Genomic DNA, 14,287 nt, shown 5'->3' with positions numbered 1-14,287 from the left:
ATAATGTTTCTGTCTCTTCTTTTAGTAGTAACTCACACCATTTAAATATAGCCCTTGTTATTCTATTTTAACGATCTTTTTCTTCATTTATCTTTTTTTTTCACTTATGACATCTTTTTACCATGTATACAAGCATGGCCTCCGAGATCAACGGTAATCTCGGAGGCCGTAATACAAGCAACTTTTTTTTTATATATTTATTTTTCAAATTTTATAGGCCTACACGACACATTTTTGTCTCGCTTGACATTGACACACACAATGTTCTTACACAGCTCCTTCTGCATCTGCTTTTGTGTCTGCTTAGGTTTTGTAACGCACCATAATGTGTACAGCTTCATACACAAAGGCGTAGCAATTTCATTATCAACTCCATTCTTATTTTATTTTTATTTTTTTGTCAATTAGCGGTCGCCGTCGTCAGACAAGTCGTACTGCATGTTGCTCCTTTTGCCCGGAAGTTAACGAAGAACTCGTCCGCAGCGTTATGAGGACGATTGTTCGAGAGGATAACAATTCGGCTTTCTCGCTGTCTCGGCATCATTTCACTAGAACTGCTAGCTGAGAGGCGCACACGACCACAAAACATCAGTACTCATGATGTATGTGCACCCCTCGAATGTATTCAGGAAAACAAAAGGGACGCAGGAGGTTTAGGAGGTATGATCTAGTCCTGAAAGTGGTATACGTGAGTCCCTCTTAATCACTTGAGTAAGAGACAGAGAAGATCGGCATCGTGGCCATCGTGGCCACGGACGTTCCGCCACGCTACGCTCTGTGGCCATTTCAACGTGTTAGCAAACACATCGCAAGACATCGTCGCTGCCGTATTCAGCTGATTGTAGTACATATGTGAAAGAGCATATGCGTGATCCGTACTAAGCTCGCCATACGTGTCTGACATGACGTCCCGTATAATTGCCTGTGTTATATACGTGATCGGGATTGGGGCAGGGGGTCTGTAGGACACTGCATGGGAACGGGCCGCGGGCCGGGGCTTTCTGTGTATACAGCTTCTTTCGGAAATGAAGGAAACCTGCCGCTGAATTTGGTCCAGTGATTTATTTGACGCCGAATAAAAGAAAGCGTATTGTAGACAAAGGAGTAAAATGTCTTCCCAAAACTCTCTCGACGAAACCTTTGCTTCTACAGATACTACTGCCCTTAATTCTCTGTTGAGAATATTATTACTGTAAGTTTCTTTTTTTTTTTTTTTTTTGTCTCATCTTGGCCAATTTTGTGTACTGGCGGTAAGCAGTACATTTTTAAGGCGTCTGCGCATGCAGACTTTGTCGGGCCTGGGGCGGGCCTAGTGGAAACGCAGGCCAGGTACGCGCCTGGTTCATGTGTGCATGGGCCAGGCCCAGTCCCGGGCTTGGAGTTATGGGCCCGGGCTGGGCTCGGCCTTTGAACGGTGGGCATGGGCCGGGCCCGGACCGGAAAATCAGGTGCAGTGCTCTAGTCATGGGGTCGAGCGTGTGTTAATGCTGGAAGCACGTAGAGCATGAAAGCTTGCAGCGCGAACCCAGGACCCTTTTTGCAAGAAATTTCTATAAGCCAGCCAGATATATCAACTGGGAATTAAGTTCTATAAACAAATTAGACCATGCAATTTACCATGGGCAGTATAACTATATATGGTCCTTGAAGAAAAAAACTATGGCAATTAGACCATAATCGTTCAGCGATTCATTTGTGCAAGTGCGTTACTGCAGGAAAGCCAAATTCAATTTCGAGCGACCCGGGAATTAATCTTGTGCCCTGAACGTCCGTTTCAACTTGGATACCGCGGCTGCGCTCATGTACCCATGCATGCATGTTCAACGGACAGTCCTTCACGCTCTTCAGCGTTTGAATTTTTATCCCGAGAATGAAAACGAGTGAATTAAAACGATGTAGGCCAAGGATTCTGTGGCTTAAAGGCTACTGTTGCAAGGTAGTTTTCACAAAATACAAAAGGCAGGTGGCGCATAGTACCACTTAATTTCAGTGGTATGTACATTTACGTTCATGATCTACACTATTCACCAGATAAGTGGCAGTTATCTATTTAATCACCACACCAACCACACCAAACCATAGATCCATAGAGTTAATCGACAAACACACACCGCTTTGCCAAGGGAAGGCCTAGGCCTAGCTGTAAAGGCAGGACGATTTCTGGATACGTTTTATTGGACTGATTCGTCGATGTGCGTTTTGTGACAAAAGGGGGACTGTGGAACCTGTGGAACGACGCGCGCTATGCCTTTAAGGTGCAAACGCCACCTTGAGCAAGATATGTGCTCATGCACAGAAAAACAGAAAATCGGCGGTTCAGAATGCACATGGCTGCCGAGACCTCTCATGCCTCTTCGAGCGGTGGAGCTTCTGACTTCGACGCCCCCAGTTTGGCGAGATCTACGACGACGACAGTTCTACCGACCACTCTGCAGTAGTACAAGGCGGCCGGAGAGGTAAATATATACGTTCGAACTCGGTTGGCTAAAGACGCGCGGACAGACTCAAATCTGGGCTTGCTTTCATGGTGTTAATTCATTTCATTTGAAAACATAGAGCCGAGTCTAATAATTGTTTTGGGGTCGGAAAGCGCGATCTTTGAGGAGCGTCTCATTTGCATAAGTGTGTGCGCAGTCGAGATCTCTCGTAAAAAAAAAAAAAAAAAAAAAAAAAGTGGCGGAGGGGGGGGGGGGGGGTTATAAGTACGCCAAACATCAGGGAAGTTGCTACTTTGAATCTCTCACTGCCTGGGCGCTGGACATTACACTGACGCCATGTTTACTGACCTTTTACAGTAATTGGCACGGTATTCCGTACAGCACCTTCATAGACTAAGTGTCATCTTAAATAAGCTCTCTGCTCCCAGTGGGCTGCAACCTATGAGAGTAGGAGGAGGGGGAGGGAGGGGGGGGGAAGGGGCTTTGTTTTAAGCTGCATCATATATGCAATCACAAATAATGGAACTTCCAGCAACAGGCACTTAGAGAGAAAACCAGAACCCCGCATAATCTTTGTTTAGCTGTCGAGAGACCTTGTCGAGATGCAAAAACAGGATTTCTAGGAGGTCCCTTTTTGTGAGGTGATCTGCACTTGCTTAGTGACTTGAGAAGTGATTTTAATGGTTTACTGGGAATCTCACAGTCCTGTGGTGATAGACAACATTGAAAAAATGGAACTGCACAATAAATGAGATAATGAGGAAAATATTTTTCTGCCACCACCGTCACAATTACCCTACATCTCTCAAATAGTTCCATCAATGTTTTTCTGCCGCTTTGGAGGAGGAAAACAGGCCATATTAGTGTGAGTCCAGGACTAGTCTTTTATGCATTACCTCCACGTCTGATTGTTAAATAGCTTGTGCTTGGATTCTGTGAGCTGAAATTAAACTAATGCATCACCCTTGCCCTAACTCTACTATTTTAGTTCCATGCGGTTAACATATGAACCAGGATATATTATTTACATTATTAGATATATAGCATAGTAGGAAGGGCCGCTGTGTGTGTGTGTGTGTGTGTGTGTGTGTGTGTGTGTGTGTGTGTGTGTGTGTGTGTGTGTGTGTGTGTGTGTGTGTGTGTGTGTGTGTGTGTGTGTGTGTGTGTGTGTGTGTGTGTGTGTGTGTGTGTGTGTGTGTGTGTGTGTGTGTGTGTGTGTGTGTGTGTGTGTGTGTGTGTGTGTGTGTGTGTGTGTGTGTGTGTGTGTGTGTGTGCGTGCGTGCGTGCGTGTGTGTGTGTGTGTGTGTGTGTGTGTGTGTGTGTGTGTGTGTGTGTGTAAGGGGGGGGGGCACATGCACTTCAGCATGTTGCATAGAGCTCTGCATTCGAAGCTTTACTTGAATGTATGTTAACGGTGTGCCCGATGTTTCATGAAGTCGGCTGATTTAATGTCTAACATCTATGCTCTTTGTTACCAGGTTACACAGAGCATTGATGAAGACGAGGATAGAGAGGTGCCCCTGGATTGATGCCAGGTATGAAAAAGGCTTTTTGGCAGAGAAACAGAATGCTCATGGCACAAAGTTGTCAGTGTTTAATTACATATTTGTTTCAGTTGCCCCCACTACAAGGAACTTCATATTCGCACAGTACGAAGTTTCTCGATTTATAATCTGGTATCTAATTTTCAGCACAGTTCAAACTAAGCACAGTTAGCATAGTTTACACATGACATCTCACACTGCATTCTTTTCTTGATGGTCTTTATTTTGAGATATTTCAAAATACCTTTTATTTCTCTGTTGAGAAACTTGGTGTCCTATTAGAGCTGCCACTAAAAAGTGATAAATGTGATAACCAATAACCCTGCCTTTCTTACACCAGGCCAAAGCAAGATAGTGCTTGCCAGTAGGCACAGATGTGCATGACACTCTCCTGGAGCAGCCGGCAACAGCGCATGTAAAATTGTAACATTTTAGTTTGGCCTGTCCCAGAATTTGTTATGGAAACGTTACAGTAGCTCTTGTGCTTTTTTTTTTTTTGTAACCTATTGTGCTGCAAGTAGAAAAAAAAAAAAAGATTGAGGTCTAAAGATCCAAACTAAAACTGCAACCAGGGTCCAAGATTTCAATTTTTTTTTGTCAAGTTTCAAGTTTATTGCACTTCATATATGATAGCATTACATACATAATAAATAAATACAAAAGGAGTCCCATAGTGAAATGTACTGTACTGGGACCTCCTCAGCTAATTAAAACAAGTTATGAAAGGGAGCAGTGGTTACAGCAAATGAACAAAGTAAAAATATAGTATGTTATAACAATAATAATTTTTTCCCTTGCCTCTATAACAAATAAATGTTATAGAGGCAAGGAAGAAAAATTCATTCTGAAATTATAGAATACCCCACAAAGAAGTAGCCGTAGACAGAACGACAAGTAGTATCATATCATAAAAAAAAATGAAAGGAAGAACAGCAGCATAGCGTAAAGTAATACAAGAAAATACAAGTATCCATTATTCAAATATTTATACAAACAAGTGAACATGTGCAAGAAAACAAGTTTTAAAAGTAACTTTTTACGAAGTGCGTATGAAGTATTTTATTAGTTGATGGCACTGAATGATTGAAGAATTGAAGAACAAAATGAGCGCCATTAAACAAATGTAGCAAAAGACTTGATTTGATGTCCGGAGGTATGTTATTCCATGCTTTGACTGATGTGAATCCAACTACGGTAATTAGTGCACACTCTTGGCAGGAGAAAATTACTTCTTGATGAAAATCTAATGGTATTGGGGTCAGTAAGATCTTGACGATATATAAACTAGAGAAGATTGTTGTTACTAACAAAACAATATGTGAAAGGGCCTAAGTTATACGTGAGTAAGGCAGAGATGGGAAGAATGTTAAGTTGCTGAAAAAACTTGGGAATATTGGCACGGTATGGGCTGAATGTAAATATACGTAAAGCTTGGTTTTGTACGTGTTGTAGTGGTGTGATGTCACGTGTGAAGGATATGTGAAATCCCAAGTCGTAATGCAGTAATTAAGATGACTATGTATGAAAGCATAGTATTATGCTCATATTCATGGAGAAAGGACCAGGTTTGCAGGTTTGAAATCCATTTATCGCTCTGAACACTGATAGCCTCAGGCAAGAAACAGGAATTAGTGGCTGAGTTGCTGCTAACGCAAGGAAATGGCTTGACAAAAGCTGAAAAATGAGAGCACCTGTAGGAGGACAGGGTTTCCAATGTCACCAAGTTGCAGATTCCAAAATACACAGTGTTATCAAGTGTGTTTACCATGCTTAGGGGACACCCTATGTGAGGTTGGTCATCAATAAATATAAGGTCACTCACTAAAGTCTGTTAATTTGCTTCTGTCAAGCTTTATTGATGACTTTAAAATCATAATTTTAATGCCAATCACACCTATAGTTGTATGGATTTACTGAAAAGTCAGTGGCTCTTCAGATACTTTTTATTTTTTTCTTTTCCACCTTTTAATACCTGACCCATATCACAAAACAGCACTTTAAGCCCTGGTCACATTGTTGCATAAACAGGGATGTGGCTTTGATATGCACCACGCTGAAGGTTTTTTAGTTTTCTTTCAGCTTGAGTGTCACTCGCGCTACCAAGAGTGAGATTCTGTGATCAGTAATGCCTGCGATAATTATGCAAAAAAGCAGTTCAGTGACTTGGAGAGGTATGTCACTGTGATTTTGGAGGGAAGTGGATAAACAAAAATATGCTTCAAGGCTTAGTCAGGGCTTTGTCACCTTCTATGCATCAAGATTGGTAGGGCCTGAATTACTCTTTTCTCCTCTAATTTAGCAGCTGCGCAAGGTGGAAGCAAAGAATTGCTAAATATATACTTAAATATTGTTTAGCAGAATCAGATCTATGTACGTATCTAGCCTGACCATTAGGAGGAGCCATGTGTGGCTCTGGAAGAAGCAAAATCATGGTCAGTCAGTGCTACCACGTGCATCTTCACGTTTTTGCTGCAACAAGAGCACGCCATAATTACCCCTCGCTGCACACAATTACTCGTGTCTGCCATAGGATGCCACAATGTTAGGAGACTCAGGTTATCATAAAAGACATAAAAGATGAGTGCTTGACCTATGGCAATGTAGTTGCTTAAGATTTACACTTTTCCAATGTACATTTAGTTATTTAAATGTTTAGTTCTGGAGAATTGCTGATTTTAACTCTAATGCCGCCAAGACTACTAAAAAAGGTGCTCTTCCTGGCTGAATATCGTTCCAGATACTGAAATTACGAACACTTTTTGGCTTGTAGTTGGCAAGCGGCCATGTAGCAAACTTGGCCTTCCAGCGTTCACCATGTAGCATTTCTCCTTTTCCTTCCATTGACTCCCCTTAACATCCAAAGTGTTTACATATACGGCTTTAGGTGGGCGTTTCAATCAATTTCAGTTATAACAGTTGCTTTTAAAATTATAATTGCCATATGAGCGCTTAAGCCTTTCACATGCAAGTGAGAACTCCAGCAATTTCTGCCGGAGTAACTAAAAAACTTATTTTGAGCTGTTACGGCAGCTCGAGCTCTCCAGTTCCAACCTGTTGGAAATTTTTTGCTGTGTCGATGCCGCTCACCACTGAGTTCACTCAATTGCTTGCATGTGAACCAGCCTTTATGTGAAGATTTAAAAAGTAATTGAACAAATTTTAGTTAAATAGGAAACTAGCAGGGATAGCTATTGTCTCTTTAAACGTTTATCGAGCCTCATGGACTGATTATAAAAATGAATTGCATGTAGTGGCCATCCTCTCTTTTTTTAAAGAATTGGTTCTGTTGTGTCCACTTTTCTGCTCCCCCTCCTTGGTTTAATGAAACTGCCATGCAACATTGATTAATATGCTACTGTCATATAATAGTTGTAAGTGGCGTGCAGTGCTGTTCATGAAGCTTACCATGATATGAATATTTTAAGCTTCAGTAATTTCAGAAAGGAAAGCTGGGCTAAGTTCTTATTGAGTGAGGCAAGATTTTCTCCTCTGGGCTCACATTTTTTTTTATCAAAGCAGGAAGAAGTGCCAGTACCTTATCCTGTGCCAAGTGATGCAGACAGCTCAGGTTCTGATGAAGACTGAGGTCCTCAAGTGAGCATGTTTCTTTTTTTCTGAAATGCTGAAGATTTAAATGCCAGATAATTCCATCTTGACACCAAAAGCTTTGAATGAAGTGCAAATGTTAAGCATTTTGGGCAGATAACCTTTCTCTGGCTTGCATGTTCAGTACATGCTCACCTTTATGCTGACCCTAACAAATGTAAAAAAATGAAATTTATCATACAAGGAACCATATCGCACTGTTTGTCAGTAAAATACACCTGTCATTGTATCAGTTAGACTCTGCTATTTGGCACTTATGTATAAGTGGACTGTAGAAAAATTTGATGTGAACTAACATTTTCCTCCAATTAATATTTGTGGAATATCTCATTTATTTTAAGATGCTGACTGCAGAGCTCAACAAAGTACTTTGCAAGTTGCTGATGAGAGGACACAAGTTGCAGCCCTTCTCATGTCCTATGTGATGCGCCATAAAGTCAGCGACCAGGGGGATGACAGACCCGCTGGACCTGCTGAATATCATCTAGTACCCGGGAAAAGCTCAAAAAATTGAAATATACTTGCTTTTCAAAGCTTTGGGTGTACACATTCCTGAAGCTGAGAACCACTTCTATTGTCTTGATTGTACCAGGTACTTGGGTAGTACAGCTCAGATTGAGATTCACTGCGAGAACTGTGAATGGGATATTGACATAGCCTTTTGCTCTTCCTTCCTTGTAATTCCTTTGAAAGAGCAGCTTCAACGAATTCTTGGGCAGCAAAACTTGAAGTTGCTTCCGCAAAGAATCAGAGGAAGTGTGATGACGTAGTGGATGGCATAGAACATGCCAGGCTGTCGGCTGATTTTTCAGCTCACAATATTTCACTATTGTGGAATACAGATAGAATTAAAGTGTTTTAAAAATTAACGTTTGACATCTGGCCAGTTCAGTGTGATATTCTTGAGCTGGACCTTGCAGTCTGAAAGCAGAACAGGCTTATGCCTGCTATTTGTTTTGGTTTTTCAAAGCCAAACATGACCACTCTTTTTACACTTTTTGCAAAGGAGCTACAGAAGCTTTCCTTAGGATTTCCATTAGTTAAACATGGAGAACAGGCCTAAATAAGGGTATTTGCAGCTGCATATTCAGTGGATGCCATTTGTTCAGCAGTCGGAAACTATAAACAATTTAATGGTTTTTATGGGTGTGGCTGGTGTTACTACCCCGGGGGCTCTTCGTACGAATATTGAGATCCTGCTCCAGTGTGCAGGACTGATGTGAAGCATATTGAAGTGGCTAGAAAAGGCACATCTTAAGTGCCTGTTTATTAATAGAGTCAAGGGACCTTGCCTTGCCGTGACCTCGTTTTGATGTGGTGGATGGTTTCATCCCCGATTACCAACATTGTGCCTGCTTTGGTGTCATGTGACAGTTACTCAAACTGTGGCTAGAAAGCGAGTATGACTGCCCTTGGTAGAAAAGAAACAAATTGACTCAGCTAAATAGCCTGGTGTTGACCATCTCACCTCCAATAGAGATCACCTGCACCCCAATGAGGTTTGAAGACTGAGCTAGGTAATTGGAAGGTGTCAGACCCCCTGCAGACCCCCTACCATGCTCTGTACAAAGGAGGGCTCCTGCTTCTTTGTCGAGCAAATAGGTACTTTGGGCATACCACTTCTTTCTTTTTATTATTATTTCTTTTATTTTCTATTATTATCATTTTTTTGCTGGAGGTGCTGCGATGTGCAGGTCTGAGTTACTCCTTTAGACTGAACCAGCTCTGCTAGATGCTTTAACAATAGTTACACGAGTTGTGTCGATACATTTCATAACTCCTCTGTGGTGCACTGTTATTCACTGAGGCTTGAGCTCCAGAAGCCTGCAGTATTGGTGCAATAGGCATTACCTTTAGTAAGTGTCGGTTTCCTCTTTCACTCCTTGTTTCCACTTGTGCAGCTTTATGCATTTTGGAAGTTTTCCAGTCATGGATGCTTACTGAGTTTTTTATTGCCTTTACTTTTACATTTGTCATTTTTGCTCATTCTTTTTCCAATTGTATACATACATATATATATGTACATTTTCCTTCTCCCTGCTAAGTGTTTTGCCATTGTTACAAGTAAGCTTATTTTTTTTTTCCTGTCATGTGGCTTCTATGAGGTATGTATTTATAGTTGTGCTTCATTTACCCTTTCATACATCTTTCCTAATTTTGCCTGCTTGGCGAGTATTTGGGTACAGTTTAAACCTGATGTAGTGAAGGATGTGTTCTCTGTGCATCTTCTTTTTCCCATTATTTTTTGTCTGTATGTATGTTTGTTTGTTTGTTTTGTTTTTTTTTCACTTTCTGGCCTTTCATTTTTTTTTCTTTTGCACCTCTTACAATTGTAGTCTAACGGGCCTGGAGGAAAGTGGTGGCACATGGAGCACTGAACGCAGGGCTCCACTTGGGAAGAAAGAGATAAATGAAATAAAAGTTGTTCCTCCTCCTCAATCTGCTACTAATATATCTTTGTCAGGTAATGAGAGTGGGCACGTTCCAGATATCTTGTCTTTGGTGAAGTGAATTCCTCGCTGCTGGCTTACTCAGGCACATTGACAAGATCTTGCCTTTATAAGAAAAAGTTGCTTGCCGAACTGCACTATAAGCACTTGCTTCCACTCTGATCAGCTTTTAAATGGTAATGAAGGCTTGGAGCATCATGCTTTGAAAGGGTGATATAAAACGGGAGAGAGGGGGGCAAGTGATCTGAAAAGGCAAGCTGTTGGGTATACTTATGTTCATCTTGACATCTATTCATTAATAGCTTTCTGTTGCCATTGAAAGTCACAATCAAGGAGTCCAGCAAGGTCATATAACATTCACTGCTCTTGTGAATGCTTGAGGCAGCGAGGCTTGCCGATTCTGAAAGTCAACAGTTGGAACTTGCATGTTCTGTGCAGGGTCGGTGCCAAAGTTGGCTAGAGCTGTTGTGTCAGTGACAGAGTGGCAGGGTCAGTTGGCGGCAATATCAGTAAGAATATTGTAGATTATTTCGTCTTCATAACAATATTGTTCAGCGATTACCAAGCCAGCGGCTTCCTCCCATTTGTTGAGTGTTATGGCAGCAGTAATGGGGCAAAGGGGGCAGGTGGGCATCAGCTTCTTAGGCTTTGACTGTCTAAGCTTTTGACAAATATGGTCAGCTATGAATGGGCAGGATGCTTTGAAGTTAGTGTCTTTTATTGTGCCTTATGTGAGCATGAATGTATTTAGCACTAATCCAGCGGTTCAGGGCATAGCCAAATTGTCTAATGCTTGTGTGTCTGCTTGTAGTGCTTTCACACTAAAAAGAAACAATGGGGACATAGTGGATTCAAACCCAGGAATTACTCATGGGAAGCAAGTATGAAGTGCTGTAGCTATAACTGCAGTGGATCCCCCCATGTGCAGACTGCAACACACTCTTGCACTGTGCACTGGATGTCCTCGTCTCCATCAACTGCCACCTGTGCACGAAAGCTTTCGCACGTCTTACTCGATTGTTAAATTTTTTTTTTGATGCTCAAACAACTGGGTTACAGGGAACTACATAGGATGGCTAAAACAAAGGCTCATAACGCAAGATGAAGCCGTGGTTGTCTCTGGCTTCGTGAATGGGCTAAGCTTATTGTTTTGACTCCATTGCTCTTCGGGTGTCACTTGGCTGATTCTAATGGATGGCTCGTATTCTCACTCATTTCATTTTGTAGAACAGGTGCTGTTATATTTTGATTCTATTATTTTCTTTGTGCAGTCACCATTCTTTGTTGGTTTAAAATGTGTTTAAAATGTTTAAAATTTTTTGAATGTCTGGCAATCTTCGTGATTATTGTCCTACAATGATACACACATCACTGAGCAGCTCATAAGTTGCAAAGGGACACATGAGTCATGATTTCCACTTTTTCTGTGCTTCCATATATCCGTAAAGTTTCAACACATTGTTTAAATATGATTTCAGCCATGCCTACTTGATGAAGCAGCGAGTCTAGAGCTCGAAACTTCATAGCTTTTTGCAAATTCATTAAAATAAAGATGCCAGATAAGAGATTTCCTTTTTTTTTGCACAGAAAGGAACAACTATAGATTGCAACAAACACTTGTTTGGAAAGTTAGAGGGCATAAAGAAAAGCTGTTTTCTTTTACCATGATGAAAATAACCACATTTTGCTGAGCCTGACTGGATTTTGAGCGTTAATTTTCTGTCTTTTGCAGAGTTAGTGTGTTGTGTTGTGTTGGGTTTTATGGCGCATAAGCAACTAAGGCTATCATGCGCCAAGAGCAAGGTTAATGTTAAATCTATAGTTTATTTAAAAAGTTTCCTTCTTCTAGGAAACTGAGAACAGATGCTAGGTTTACAAGTGCTCTTTCTCCTAAAAGCAAGGTGGGATGAAATGGGATGGTATGATTGTAAAATATAGTAAAATGTTTTCTCCGTAGTGCCTCAAGTTTTGAGCATGTAATTAGAATGTGGTTTACAGTGAGTATCTCGTCGCATTCTTCACAGGTCGGTTTGTTATGTTTCATTAGCAGAAAGTTATGTGTAAGATGAGTATGTCCAATACGAAGACGGCATACTATCACTTCCATAAAACGTTGTTGATGTGTGCTCGATTTCCATTCTCCTAGTACAGGCTTTATGAGACGCAACTTATTATTTTCTTGGTTGTGCCATCTGGACTGCCATTTATTCATCTGTTTATGTTTTATTAATTTCAAGCAATCACTATGTGGTATGTTTGCTTTCTGAATCAATTTGTTGTGGGCAAGTGCAGCACATTTGTCTGCTCTTTCATTGCCGTCAATGCCTACGTGACTAGGGACCCAACAGAACACTATGTTATGTCCTTGTGTTGTGATCATTTTTACATTATGTATTATGTCACCGATTAGAGGCATGGCAGCATTTCTGTGATTTAAAGCCGTCAGTACACTCAACGAATCGGTGTAGATGACACTGTTCCCAATGCCTTCATTCACTATTTTTCCTACAGCTGTCAGGATAGCATAAGATTCAGCTGTAAAAATTGATGCGCACTGAGGAAGCCTAATTATTTGTTCCCAGTTCTCTTCAACTACGGCACAGCCAACATAAGTAGAAGTTTTTGATCCATCTGTATAAAACTCTGTATAATTACTGTACTTTTCTTTTATTGTGCGAAATTCTTGTATTATATGTTCTTTAGGAGTTTGGCTTTTGTTGAAGCGTGTTAGAGTGAGATCACAGACATTTGGAAGTTTGTACCATGGGGGTAGGGGCCTGTTTTTTGGTGCAGTGTCGGGCAAGGTGTCCAGAATTTCTAGCTCACTGCAAATGTCTTCGAAACGCATTATCAGTGGCCTCGTTGCTTGTGGTTTATTTGTGAAAATTACTCGTGAGCGGCATGTTGAGACTATTGGATAGCAGAGGTGTTTTTTCTGTGATCTTATTCTAAGGACATAAGCACATGTGAGTGAAGCCCTTCTATCTTTCAGTGGAGGCTCGTTCGTCTCTGCATACAGACTATCAACAGGGGATGTTCTGTAAGCGCCACAAGAAAGGCGTAAACCTAGGTTATGTACCGGGTCCAATTTCCTTAAATATGATGGTCTAGCTGACCCGTAGACTATGGACCCGTAGTCCAAGCTAGACCGCACAACAGATCGATATATATGTAGAAGACACGCCCTATCAGACCCCCAATGTTTCCGAGAGAGAACCTTCAGTATGTTTAGAGATTTTATGGCTTTCCTCTTTAGGATGTTTATGTGAGGCAGGAATGTTAGTTTTCTGTCGAACGTTACACCCAAAAATTTATGTTCGCTCTTTACTGGCAACTCAATCCCATTTAGGTGTAGCTTGGGATTGATCTGTATACCTCGTTTCAGCGAGAACATTACTGCCACTGTTTTCTGTGGGGAAAATTTGAACCCATTTTTAAAAGCCCATGAGTCTAGTTTATTTAGTGTTAATTGTACTTGTCTTTCACAAATTGATATGTTTGAGGATGTGCAGGCTATTTGAAGGTCGTCGACATACAGCGAGAACATAATGGATTTTGGGATTACCTTGCTAATAGAATTCATTTTTACAATAAACAAAGTTGTACTTAAAATGCACCCCTGAGGTACCCCATTCTCTTGAATAAAGTTCCTCGAGAAGGTGGTACCGAGACGTACTTGAAATGAACGACCTGATAGAAAGTCCTTCAGAACATTTAGCATCCGGCCTCGGATGCCCAAATCTGCTATATCGCGTAGGATCCCGAACCTCCAAGTCGTGTCGTATGCCTTTTCCATGTCAAAGAAAACGGCCAGGCAATTTTGTTTATGTATGAACGCTTCCCTGACAGTATTTTCAAGACGCACTAAGTGGTCGGTCGTTGCGCACCCTTTTTTAAAACCACACTGATGAACATTAAGAAGTTTGTGAGATTCTAGGATGAAAGTTAGTCTGATGTTTAAAACACTTTCAAAACATTTTGCTAAACAGCTGGTCAGAGCTATGGGTCTGTAACTGCCCGCTGAGGTCGGCGGCTTTCCTGGTTTCAGAAACGGAACAATAACAGCTTGTTTCCAAGCCTCTGGGAGTTTACCCAGAGTCCAAATTCTGTTAAAGAATTTCACAAGTGCCTCTACAGAGGATTCAGATAAATGAGCCAGCATTTCGTAATGAATTTCGTCAGGGCCAGGCGCAGTCTGTTTTCCAGCAGCAAGGATGTTCTTTACTTCTTGGAGTGTAATAAAACTATT

General features: G+C 41.2%; 1 protein-coding gene across 2 annotated transcripts; it reads left to right on the top strand.

Moving 5' to 3' along the window:
- Window positions 1-2,048: 2,048 nt before the first annotated feature.
- Window positions 2,049-8,640, top strand: LOC146187023 (uncharacterized). Of its 2 annotated transcripts, none has more exons than XM_084607554.1 (4): window positions 2,049-2,456; window positions 3,917-3,973; window positions 7,502-7,576; window positions 7,930-8,640. In XM_084607554.1, the coding sequence occupies exons 1-4, from the start codon at window positions 2,245-2,247 to the stop codon at window positions 7,934-7,936; spliced, it is 351 nt and encodes a 116-aa protein (XP_084463680.1). In that variant the 5' UTR covers window positions 2,049-2,244; the 3' UTR covers window positions 7,937-8,640. The 2 variants fall into 2 exon arrangements, with proteins under 2 accessions (XP_084463680.1, XP_084463679.1); XM_084607553.1 differs by having other exon boundaries at window positions 2,053-2,456; window positions 7,499-7,576; window positions 7,930-8,637.
- The last annotated feature ends 5,647 nt before the right edge of the window (window positions 8,641-14,287 follow it).

This window comes from Amblyomma maculatum, chromosome 6 (genome assembly GCF_055883805.1).
Source record: "Amblyomma maculatum isolate TAMU_Amacu chromosome 6, ASM5588380v1, whole genome shotgun sequence".
NCBI classification, from domain to species: Eukaryota; Metazoa; Arthropoda; class Arachnida; order Ixodida; family Ixodidae; genus Amblyomma; species Amblyomma maculatum.
The sequence above is the reverse complement of the archived record's forward strand: the minus strand, read 5'-3'. Positions and strand labels throughout refer to the sequence as shown.

Coding starts and splice junctions, on each gene's coding strand:
- LOC146187023 (XM_084607553.1), top strand. CDS start 2,245: ATGCCTTTAAGGTGCAAACGCCACCTTGAGCAAGATATGTGCTCATGC. Junction 2,457..3,916: donor AGTACAAGGCGGCCGGAGAG/GTAAATATATAC, acceptor CTTTGTTACCAG/GTTACACAGAGCATTGATGA. Junction 3,974..7,498: donor TGCCCCTGGATTGATGCCAG/GTATGAAAAAGG, acceptor TTTTTATCAAAG/CAGGAAGAAGTGCCAGTACC.